General features: G+C 44.0%; 1 protein-coding gene across 7 annotated transcripts in view; it reads right to left on the reverse strand.

The window, feature by feature from the left end:
- LOC128685722 (uncharacterized) overlaps positions 1 to 13,329 on the reverse strand; it is a 307,925-nt gene that overhangs the window by 91,175 nt on the left and 203,421 nt on the right. The window contains exon 9 of one of the 7 annotated variants that reach the window (XM_070083267.1): positions 4,465 to 4,832. The exons of the other annotated variants lie outside the window; for them this stretch is intronic. Coding sequence (XP_069939368.1) covers positions 4,820 to 4,832 — 13 coding nt within the window. The 3' untranslated portion in view covers positions 4,465 to 4,819. Of the gene's footprint in view, positions 1 to 4,464; positions 4,833 to 13,329 lie in introns of those variants that run through there. 7 annotated transcript variants of the gene reach the window in all.

Consider the following 13,329-nt stretch of genomic DNA (forward strand, 5'->3'; position numbering starts at 1 on the left):
GCATGTGATAATGAAGTACATGCCCCTATCTTTAATCTAGGGGAAAGCAAAATATTTACCAGTTATGGATAATTCTTGTATAAAGAGGGCCATCTATTCCCTTCCAGATACTGTAATTTGCTAATCATTTTTAGGGTCAACTGGGCCCACCACTTTCAAAGTATTGATTACTGAAACAAAGTCTGCAGTTCTTAGATAAGATTTTCTTGTAAATATATGTTTTACAGTGGTCATGAGACACACACATGTTATGGACACACAGAAATTATATTTATTTATTTATTATTAATTTGAACATGATACATAGATGTACAAAGAAATACAGTGGTTAAGTGTACATGCCAAAAGCCCCTTGTATGCAGAGCAATATGGGCAGGCTTAAAATTAACTTAAGATTAACTAAGCAATGATATATTCAGTGGTAAAAATGACAGTAAACAAATAACAATTAAGCACAAATGAATATGTCAAATACAGATCATATGGTCATTTGATAAGTTACTGTGCATTCAAGAGAATGGAGTATTCTGTTAGGTAATGTAATTAAAAATAACAAAGTTTGATAGGGTCACAAGTTATAATTTATGAGAAATAGTTATGCAGTATTTATTTACTTGTGGGTGAGTAAGTGGTTTTTAAGAAGAGACTTGAATTTATAAACAGTGTTTCTTTTATATTCACAGGTAATGAATTCCAGATTTTTGGGCCTTTTATGTGCATTGAGTTTTTGCATAGTGTGAGATGGACACGAGGAACATCAAAGAGTGATCTGTGCCTTGTTTTATGGTCATGTGTTCTGTTGAGGTTGGTAAGGAGACATTTGAGGGGAGGGTTTATATCCAAGTTAAGTGTTCTATGTATGTAGTAGGTACAATAATAAGTATGGATGTTTTGTACGGTGAGTAGGTTTAGAGTTTTGAATATTGGTGGAGTGTGCTGCCGGTAGTGAGAATTTGTTATCATTTTGACTGCAGCCTTTTGTTGGGCAATTAATGGTCTGAGATGGTTTATTGTTGTTGAGCCCCATGCACAAATTCCATAGGCGACATAGGGGTAAATGAGTGAGTGATATAGGGCCAGGAGGGCTGACTGTGGAACATAGTACCGTATCTTTGATAGTATGTATGCCTATGGTCTTGGAAATTTTCTTCGAAATTTGTTGTATATGTGTTTGAAATTTGAGCTTTGTGATAGGTGATCCGTTTATCATTATGTTAAGAGGGACATCTGTAGCTCTGTTTCCAAACTGAATGAAGTAGGTTTTGTCAATGTTGAGAGTAAGTTTGTTAGTCATATCCAGGTAGATATTTTCTGTAATTCGGTATTTACAATATTGGCTAGCATGACTGGGCTTGGGTGAGAGAAGACATGTGTAGTGTCATCTGCAAATAGTGTGGGTTTGAGTAGTTGTGATGCACTTGATAGGTCGTTTATGTAAATGAGAAAGAGAAGAGGGCCAAGGACACTTCCCTGTAGAACACCAACTGTAATTGGCTGTGGGGAAGAGTTTGCTCCATTTGTGTACACATATTGGCTTCTGTTGCTGAGGTATGACTTTAGGTAGTTGAGGGAGTGCTCTCTTATACCATAGTGTGACAATTTTATGTGGAGCAAGTCATGGTCAACTGTATCAAAAGCTTCACGTAAATCAATGAAGATCCCCAGTGGGACTTCTTTTTTCTCAAGTGCAGTGTATATTTGTTCTAGCATGTGTATAATAGCATCATTCATATTTTTATTAGGCCTGAACCCAAACTGACAGGGTTCGAGTATTTTGTGGGAGATGAGGTAGGAATAGATTCGCTTTGTAGATGAATGGTTCAGAGAACCAACATGTTGATAAATTAGACACATGTGCAACTCTTGGGTATCTTTATTGAGGAAACGTTTCGCCACACAGTGGCTTCATCAGTCCATACAAAGGAGAATCTTGAAGAACAGGAGGAGAATGAGGTAATCAGTCCCTCAACCTTGAGTCGATGTGGTCAGTCCATCTATTCTATTCAAGATTGATGGACTGACCACATCGACTCAAGGTTGAGGGACTGATTACCTCATTCTCCTCCTGTTCTTCAAGATTCTCCTTTGTATGGACTGATGAAGCCACTGTGTGGCGAAACGTTTCCTCAATAAAGATACCCAAGAGTTGCACATGTGTCTAATTTATCAATAGATTCGCTTATGAATTAATTTTTCAAAGATTTTAGGGAGGGTGTAAGTTGAATATTGGTCTATAGTTATCCAGCAAGCGTGCATGAGCGTGTTAGATAGGAGTGAATGGAGACGAATGATACTTGGGACCTGACGATCTGTTGGAGTGTGAGCAGGGTAATATTTAGTGAAGGGATTCAGGGAAACCGGTTATTTTCATATAGTCGGACTTGAGTCCTGGAAATGGGAAGTACAATGCCTGCACTTTAAAGGAGGGGTTTGGGATATTGGCAGTTTGGAGGGATATGTTGTGTATCTTTATACGTATATGCTTCTAAGCTGTTGTATTCTGAGCACCTCTGCAAAAGCAGTGATAATGTGTGAGTGTGGTGAAAGTGTTGAATGATGATGAAAGTATTTTCTTTTTTGGGATTTTCTTTCTTTTTTGGGTCACCCTGCCTCGGTGGGAGACGACCGACTTGTTGAAAAAAAAAAAAAAAAAAAGTTATTCAAGTCTGTTTGGTCTCCTCCTTTATGTAACGGGGTGACCCTCACTATTTTGACAACTGTAGGGAAGGTAGAGGATTCGATGGATTTGTTAAAGAGTGTTGCAATGATTGGTGGCAGCACTTGTGAAGCTTTTTTGTATATAAAGGGTGGTAAGGTATTTAAATCTCCTGTCTTGTTTTTAGTGTTGATAATAAGGGAGACTTCTGTTGGGTTAGTCAGAGCCAGGAACAGTGTGTTCGGGTAGTTGCCAGTGAGGTAGTCATTGGGTGGGGTATTTGAGCTTGGGATTTTATTGGCAAGGTTTTTTTCCTATGGTGAAGAAGAAAACATTGAGTCTGTTTGCTGTTTCAGTTGGTGGGAGTTGGGGTTCATCTGGTTTTGTTAGTTCAATTGTGCTATTTCCTGATATCCTTTTTGCTCCTAGAATTTCTGATAGGGTTTTCCAGGTCTTTTTTATATCACCTTTTAAGTTGGATAATCTGTTCTCGTAATACAATTTTTTAGCCCTTCTTATCAGGCTGGTTAGGATTGACGAGTAACGTTTTGTTTGGTCTCTGGTTATGTGACCCATTCTGTACTGTTTTTTGTATAGGTGCTTTGTATTTATGGATTTGAGGACGTTAGGTGTTAGCCAGGGACTTCAGTCTTTTAGCTGTGATCTGTTTAGTTTTTTTTAGGGCAGTGCTTGTTATAGAGGTATTGTATCTTTTTCAGAAAATTATTAATACATTCGTCAATATCTGTATAGATCTCTAGCTCAGTATGCCAGTCGATGTTTGTCATTGCTGTTGTGAGGTTATTAATGGCTGCCTCATTATGAAGTCTGAAAGTGACTTTACCTAGATTAGATAAGAGAAAGGTAGGGTAGTGGTCTGTGGTATTATCAGTGATTATGCCTGATTTTAAAGGGGATATGGTGTTGGTCCAGATGTGGTCTAGTAGGGAAACACTAGTCTCTGCAATTCTTGTAGGTTTTGTTACTGTTGGTAGCAACATGCAGTTACTCATAGTGTTTGTGAATTCAGTAACGTGTGGGTCCTGGTCTTGCAGGAGATTTGTAGTGAAGTCACCTGAGAGTAGTAGTGATCTATATTCATGTGTACATCAGTTATCATACTTCCTAGGTTTTCACTAAAACGGCTAATGTTTGACTGTTGTACTCTGTAGATGTTTATCATCGCTGTGAGAGGTTTTTGTAGGTATTTGGATTTGAATTTAGCTATTATATATTCCCCATATAGGTAGTAGGTTGGTAGACAACAACCACCCAGGGAGGTACTACCGTCCTGCCAAGTGAGTGTAAAATGAAAGCCTGTAATTGTTGTACATGATGGTAGGATTGCTGGTCTCCCTTTTTCTGTCTCATAAACATGCAAGATTTCAGATACATCTTGCTACTTCTGCTTACACTTAGGTCACACTACACTACAGTCATTACACCGCACAAGACACACACACACACACACACACACACACACACACACACACACACACACACACACACACACACACACACACACACACACACACACATGCACACACGCACACAGGCAGTGTTACTACCGGTAGTTATTAGCAGTAAGAATACTTAGGAAGCTAGGAAGTCCTCTCTTAATGTAAACAAGGAAAATGATAATAACCCGCAACAATTAATATATAAATCCAGATAGGGCAATAAGTGGAGAGAGTAGCATAATTGGGAAAGATAAATGAGACTAAATTTGTGCCTACATGACGGATCTTTCAACCACACCACCTACCCCCCCCTAACCCTCCCTCCCTCACACACAAACACACACACAAGGGTAGACACTCACACACTCACACACACACACACACACACACACACACACACACACACACACACACACACACACACACACACACACACACACGTGAAGCAGTATCGCTGAATAGTGTTCCCAGGATTTAGCGTTCTAGTGGCTGTCCTAAGATATTATTAGCGGTCATCGTACGTAAGTGAATCAGTGAACATACCTACAAGAGTGTAATAGCTTTCAAGAGTGCGAATAATGTGATAAGATCAAGAATTTTTACAATTTAGATTTGAATGAATTGCGAGTGAGGGAGGGTAGCAGTCAGCTGATCAGGCTACTGGCCGCAGTGTTGACACAAAATATCCAAACAGTTAATTGGGTTAATGGTGTGATCTGAAATATTAACAAATACATATGTTAGTTGGTTATAACAGCAGTGTAGTGATAAGGTCATGAAAGAGTGATTAAGTAAATACTGAAAGTAAGAAAAAATTAGTCAATCCCCAGCTGTTGGTGTTGTGAATGTAGCTAACATCATCAGACTTGTTATGACCATAATACTGTACTAAAGAAAAAAGAGGGAATACCAAGTCTTAAAATAAAAATAAAATAAAAACTTGAATGCATGATAAAGTTCCTAAAGGAGTTACAAAATTGAAGGAGTTGATAGCAGCCACCAGCAGGAACCTCCATTGTTGTGCAGACGACATCACTTGCCTATTTGTGGTTAATTTTGGTTAGTGTCTAAAGTCTCAGTGTCTCGCCCTGCTGGTTGTATGCTATACCATCACTCTCTCCCTATTTCAGTACCAGGAGATAGATAGTGGTTAGTAAATTATCTAAATATCGCCAGGTAAACTCCAGAAGAGTTGTATAGCCTAGTGAACCACCCCCCGTTTTTCTGAGGGACAAGCTAGTAAACAAGTACGCACATACAAACACACGTGTGCACCCGTAATTATTATTATAATAAACATTAGTATACATATATTAATAAGGAATTGGGTGAGAAAAAATAATCCTATAATCTTCAAAAAGTAAAGTAGCCTAGTGTGCGAAGATCTGGGCCGGGAGAGTACCGGTGAACCAAGAACAATAACAAATAGTGTTAACGTAACCCCCCCTCTTTTTCAAAGAACGACAAGCTAGTAAACACACACACACACACAAACACAAGTGTACACACAAACACAAGTGTACACAATTAATATTATATAGCATATATTAGTGTATATTAATAAGGAATTGATTGCGAAAACATTTTTATGATCTTCAAAAGAGTAGCGTAGCCTAGTGTGCGCACGAACACCCACACACACCCACACACACCCACACACACCCACACACACCCCCACACACACCCCCACACACATCCACACACCCCCACACACACCCACACACACCCACACACATCCACACACACCCACACACACACCCACACCCCCCCACACACACATACACTCCCCCCCTCCCCCACCGACATCTCACTCCTTCACCTGATCCCTCCCCTCCCTCTTTCACCCTCCCCCTTCCCACCTCTCCCTCCTTCCCCCTCTCCCTCTCCCACTCACCCACTTGCTTCACTCTCCTTCCCACTCCCCCTTCCCACTAATCTCCCACATAGCCACAGTTCCTCCTCTACCTCCCCCCCCCCACACTCTGACATACACAATACTAACCTAACATACAGAATTACATAGGTTTCCCACTCTGAGGCAATCAGGATAAAACAAAAATGGGTTGCCAGAGAGCGACAAGAAAAACCAAGGGACAGGAGGAGGAAACTGCAAAGGAAGATTGGGCAGCAGAGCTCACAAAAAGGGAACATGAATGGGAAAAGAAACTAGAAGAACTTAGCATGAGAATGGAAGAGAGGATAGACATGGAAAGCAGGAAGTGGGAGGTGCAAGTCAAAGCAGCAGAGGCCAGGATACAGAGTTTAGAAGAGGAACTGAAAAATCTGAAACAGCCTAAAGAACTAAAGAACATTTTGGGATTGACAACAGAGACTGCTACCTCAGTCACAAATAAGGGGACTGTAGGGAAAGAAGGAGCAAAACAGCATGTAGAAGCTCAATCAGTGGAGAATGTAGTAAATGAAAGACCTAAGCTATATGTGGAGGCCCTAACAGACCACAGCAGAGCCCAGGGAAAGCCGAGAAGGAAAAATGATAGGCCACTGAGCCCAAGTACATTAGCTAGTGAAACTGAAGAAAGGAAAGCTGCAATGGAGGAAATCAAATTGAATGAGAGGATACACAGGGATATGCAGTGGGAGAATGAAAGGGTGAGATCAGTCTTTGTGTATGGGCTCCAGGAAGTTGAAGGGGAAACATATGAAGCCAGAAAACAAGGGAAAAAAAAGCAATTGAAAGAATCATGAAAGCAAAAGGAGAAGACGACATGACCCAGCTGGAAAATTTTCGGAGAATAGGGGGGTATGTAAAAAAAAGAACCCGGCCAGTGAAAGTGACCTTCAAGGCAGAATCGACTCGGAACAGGATCCTGCAGGAGAAAGCATGATTAAGGGACATGCCGGCATACAGGAAGGTGTATCTTGACCGCGACAGAACACAAGCAGAAAGGCAGAAACATAGAGAGATGGTACAAAGGCGAAAGGAGGAAAGAGAGGGGATGGAGAAGACAGACAGGAGATCCCAGACACAGGAAGATCAAATGCAGCCTCCCTTACAACTTCCTATAGAAGCCTCCCAACCAGGTCAACCCCAGTGCAACCAAACACTCTAAACCAAAACACCCATGCCACATCCAATGCCCCCACCCACTGCATTACAAACTCCACCCCCACAGCAACCACCCATAGTTCCTTATCAGGTCTCCCACTTCCCCAACCCCAATACACCTCCCAGACCACAATCTTAGAAAAGAAGTTGAAGGTGTGGTATACAAATGCAGATGGAATAACAAATAAGTATGAGGAGTGGCACGAAAGAATCAAGGAGACATCCCCAGACATAATAGCACTCACAGAAACAAAACTCACCAGAATAATAACAGATTCAATCTTTCCAACCGGATATCAAATCCTCAGGAAAGACAGAGGGAGGAGAGGGGGAGGAGGAGTTGCACTGCTCATTAAAAACCAGTGGGGGTTTGAGAAAATGGAAGGAATGGATGGCACGGGCGAAAGGGACTACTTAGTAGGAACAATCCAGTCTGAGGGACATAAGGTGATAATTGCAGTAATGTACAACCCACTACAGAACTGCAGGAGGCCAAGAGAAGAATACGATGAGAGCAACAGAGCAATGGTCGACACACTAGCCGAGGTGGCCAGGAGAGCACACATGGGGGGAGCAAAGTTACTAGTTATGGGTGATTTCAATCACAAGGAGATTGACTGGGAAAACCTGGAGCCCCATGGGGGTCCCGAAACATGGAGAGCCAAGATGATGGATGTGGTACTGGAAAACCTCATGCATCAACATGTTAGAGACACTACCAGAGAGAGAGGAGAGGATGAACCAGCAAGACTGGACCTTGTATTCACCTTGAGTAGTTCTGACATCGAGGATATCATGTATGAAAGGCCCCTGGGAGCTAGTGATCATGTGGTTCTGTGCTTCGACTACATAGTTGAGCTCCAAGTGGAGAGAGCAGCAGGAATAGGGTAGGAAAAACCAAACTACAAAAGGGGGAACTACTCAGGCTTGAGGAACTTCCTTCAAGACATTCAGTGGGAGAGGGAACTGACAGGAAAACCAGTACAAGAAATGATGGACTATGTGGCAACAAAATGCAAGGAGGCAGAGGAGAGGATTGTTCCCAAGGGAAACAGAAATAATGGGAAGAACAGAACGAGTCCTTGGTTCACCCAAAGGTGTAGGGAGGCAAAATCTAGGTGTACTAGAGAATGGAAAAGGTACAGAAGACAGAGAACTCAGGAAAATAAAGAGATTAGCCGAAGAGCCAGAAACGAATATGCACAGATAAGAAGGGAGGCTCAGCGGCAATACGAAAATGACATAGCAACGAAAGTCAAGACTGACCCGAAGCTGTTGTACAGCCACATCAGGAGGAAAACAACAGTCAAGGACCAGGTAATCAGACAGAGGAAGGGTGACGGGGAATTCACAAGAAACGACCGGGAGGTATGTCAGGAGCTCAACACAAGATTTAAAGAAGTATTTACAGTGGAAACCAGTAGGACTCCAGGAAATCAGAGCAGGGGGGTGCACCAGCAAGTGCTGGATGAGGTACATATAACCAAGGAGGAGGTGAAGAAGCTGCTATGCGAACTTGACACCTCAAAGGCGGTGGGACCAGACAACATCTCTCCGTGGGTCCTTAAAGAGGGAGCAGAGACATTGTGTGTACCATTGACAAAGATCTTCAACACATCATTTGAAACTGGGCAACTCCCCGAGGTATGGAAAATGGCAAATGTAGTCCCAATTTTTAAAAAGGGAGACAGACATGAGGCACTAAACTACAGACCTGTATCACTAACGTGTATAGTATGCAAGGTCATGGAGAAGATCATCAGGAGGAGAGTGGTGGAGCACCTGGAAAGAAACAAGTGTATAATTGACAACCAGCATGGTTTCAGGGAGGGAAAATCCTGTGTCACAAACCTATTAGAGTTTTATGACAAGGTGACAGAAGTAAGACAAGAGAGAGAGGGGTGGATCGACTGCATTTTTTTGGACTGCAAGAAGGCCTTCGACACAGTTCCTCACAAGAGGTAAGTGCAAAAGCTAGAGGATCAGGCACACATAACAGGAAAGGCACTGCAATGGATAAGAGAATACCTTACAGGGAGGCAACAACGAGTCATGGTACGTGACGAGGTGTCAAAGTGGGCGTCTGTGACAAGCGGGGTTCCACAGGGGTCAGTCCTTGGACCTGTGCTGTTCTTGGTATATGTGAATGACATAACGGAAGGGATAGACTCAGAAGTGTCCTTGTTTGCGGATGATGTGAAGTTAATGAGAAGAATCAAATCGGATGAGGATCAGGCAGGACTACAAAGAGACCTGGACAGGCTACAAGCCTGGTCCAGCAACTGGCTCCTTAAGTTTAACCCCGCCAAATGCAGTCATGAAGATTGGGGAAGGGCAAAGAAGACCGCAGACACAATATAGTTTAGATGGCCAAAGTCTGCAAACCTTACTCAAGGAAAAAGATCTGGGGGTGAGTATAACACCGAGCATATCTCCTGAGGCGCACATCAATCAGATAACTGCTGCAGCATACGGGCGCCTGGCAAACCTACGGATAGTGTTCCGATACCTCAGTAAGGAGTCGTTCAAGACTCTGTATACCATTTACGTCAGGCCCATACTGGAGTATGCAGCACCAGTTTGGAATCCACACCTAGTCAAGCACATCAAGAAATTAGAGAAAGTGCAAAGGTTTGCAACAAGACTAGTCCCAGAGCTACGGGGATTGTCCTACAAAGAAAGGTTGAGGGAAATTGGCCTGACGACACTGGAGGCCAGGAGGGTCAGGGGAAACATGATAACGACATACAAAATACTGCGTGGAATAGACAAGGTGGACAAAGACAGGATGTTCCAGAGATGGGACACAGACACAAGAGGCCACAATTGGAAGTTGAAGACTCAGATAAATCAAAGGGATGTTAGGAAGTATTTCTTCAGTCATAGAGTAGTCAAGCCGTGGAATAGCCTAGAAAGTGAAGTAGTGGAGGCGGGAACCATACATAGTTTTAAGGCGAGGTATGATAAAGCTCATGGAGCAGGGAGAGAGAGGACCTAGTAGCAATCAGTGAAGAGGCGAGGCCAGGAGCTATGACTCGACCCCTGCAACCACAAAAAAAAACAAAAAATAGGTGAGTACACACATACACACATACATAAACACATACACACACACACACACACACACACACACACACACACACACACACACACACACACACCACACACACACACACACACCACACACCACACACACACACCACACACACACACACACCACACATACACACCACACACACACACACACACCACACATACACACCCCCCACACACACACCACACACACACACACCACACACACACACACACCACACACACACACACACACACACACACACCACACACACACCACACACACACACACACACACGCACATACACACACACGCACATACACACACACATGCACATACACACACCCTCCACCACTTGACACAAACACTTGACACAAACACGTAACCCCCCTCCCCTAACCACCCCTCCCCCTTCCCCAAGCACCTCACCTAAGCCACCTACCCCTCCCCCAAACCACCTAACCCCTCCCCAAACCATCTAACCCCCCAACTACCTCCCTCCCTCCAATAACCATCCTCCCCCTCCCCCATAACCATCCACCCCCTCTCTCCCTCAAACCATCTAACCAACTCCCCCAACTATCTCTACCCCTCCAATAACCATCCTCCCCCTCCCCCACAACCATCCATCCCCTCTCCTCCTAACCATCTATTCCCCTCCCCCTAACCACCTGTCCCCCCTTCTGTGGAGCAACGGGGAACCTAGAACCAGGATGAGGACAAGGGGCTCCAAGGACGAATCTGGGAGGGAGGAATGGGAGGTAGAGCTCAAAAAAAGGGAGGAAGACTGGGGAAGGAGACTAGATGAGCTGGAAAGGAAGATGGAAGAGAGGTTAGCAGCAGAATGCAGGTGGAAGCAACAGGCCACAGCAGCAGAAATCAAGATAGAGAGATTAGAAGAGGAGCTGAAACATCTGAAACAGCACAGAGACAAAGATATTACAGAAGTAGCATCGGCAATGGCTACATCAAACACAGACAACAGGTCTGAAGGAAGCATGGAAACTAAACTGTATGCAGAGGTCCTGTCAAACCCACATGGGGCCAAAACAAAGGCAGGGAGCACACTAGGACAGAATGAGAGGTTGGAAGACATTGAAGGAACTAGGACATGTGCAAGGACCTTACCAGATACCTGTGGGGGCCAGGAACAGGTGAGCAGGAAGGACAAACCAAGAAGCATAGGGGCCATAACTAGGGAAGGGACTGAAGGAAGGAACACTCCATGGGAAGAAACTAAAACACATCAGAGGATGCAATGGGAGTCACAGTGGGAGGTGGAAAGAGAGAGATCCGTGTTTGTCTATGGGCTAGACGAAGCTAAAGGGGAAACTTACGATGAAAGAAAGCAGGAGGAGAAAAAAGCGATTGAAGATATCATGAAGGTGATAGGCGAGGGGGACATGACCCAGGTGGCAAATTTTTGGAGAATTGGGTGGTTCACAAAGAAAAGAAATCGGCCTCTCAAAGTAATTTTCAAGGCAGAATCAACCCGAACCATGATCCTGCAGGAGAAAGCACGGCTGAGAGGTAAGCAAGAGTTCCGGAGTGTGTATCTCGATCGAGACAGAACACAGGACGAAAGGAAGATGATGAAAGAGAGAGTTCAAAAACGAAAGGAGAAATGGGAGGAAATGAAAAAGGAGAGCAGAATAACCCAGGATCAAATGGAAGGACAAGCACACCCCCCAGAAACACCTGCAGAAGGACTCCAGCCACGACACCCCCAAGGCAACTGAACAATCCAAACCAACCATCACACACCGATCCCTCTGTTTCCACCCCCTGCACCACAGTTACAGTATTAGAACAGAAGTTGAAGGTTTGGTACACAAATGCAGATGGATTAATGAATAAACATTAGGAATGGCAAGAAAGAATCAATGAGAAGTCCCCAGACATCATAGCAGTTACAGAAACAAAACTCACGGAGACAATAACAGATGCAATCTTCTCACCAGGAAAGATAGAAGGGGCAGGGGGGAGGTGGGGTTGCTCTGCTCGTAAAAAACAGATGGAAATTCGAGAAAATGGAAGGCATAGATGAGACGGGAGAAAGAGACTACATAGCAGGTACACTTCAGTCTGGGGAACACAAAGTGGTCATTGCAGTGATGTATAATCCACCACAGAACTGCAGGAGGCCAAGAGAGGAATATGAAGAGAGCAACAGAGCAATGGTGGACACACTTGCTGAGGTGGCAAGAAGAGCTCATTCCAACAGAGCAAAGTTGCTGGTTATGGGGGATTTCAACCACAGGGAGATCGACTGGGAAAACCTGGAGCCACATGGGGGTCCCGAAACATGGAGAGCCAGGATGTTGGACGTGGTGCTGGAAAACCTCATGCACCAACATGTTATGGACACTACCAGAGTGAGAGAGGAGGATGAACAGCAAGCTTGGACCTTGTGTTCACCCTGGGCAGCTCAGACATTGAGGACATCAAGTATGCGAGTCCCCTAGGAGCTAGCGACCACGTGGTTCTGTGCTTTGAATACATAGTAGAGCTGCGAGTGGAGAGAATAACAGGAGTTGAATGGGAAAAGCCTGACTATAAAAGAGGGGACTACATAGGGTTGAAGAACTTCCTGCGGGAGGTCCAGTGGGACAGAGAACTGGCAGGAAAGCCAGTAAATGAAATGATGCAATATGTAACAACAAAATGCAAGGAGGCAGTGGAAAAGTTTATTCCCAAGGGCAACAGTAACAACGGGAAGACCGGAACGAGCCCCTGGTTTACCCGACGGTGTAAGGAGGCAAAAACAAAGTGCAATAGAGAATGGAAAAAGTACAGAAGGCAGAGAACACATGAAAATAGGGAGATCAGTCGCAGAGCCAGGAATGAGTATGCACAGGTAAGGAGGGAGGCCCAGCGACAGTATGAAAATGACATAGCATTGAGAATCAAGACTGATCCGAAACTGTTGTATAGCCACATCAGGAGGAAGACAACAGTCAAAGACCAGGTGATCAGATTAAGGACAGAAGGTGGAGAACTCACAAGAAATGATCAGGAGGTATGTGAGGAGCTGAACAGGAGATTTAAGGAAGTTTTTACAGTAGAGACAGGA

Source organism: Cherax quadricarinatus, chromosome 1 (genome assembly GCF_038502225.1).
Source record: "Cherax quadricarinatus isolate ZL_2023a chromosome 1, ASM3850222v1, whole genome shotgun sequence".
NCBI lineage: Eukaryota > Metazoa > Arthropoda > Malacostraca > Decapoda > Parastacidae > Cherax > Cherax quadricarinatus.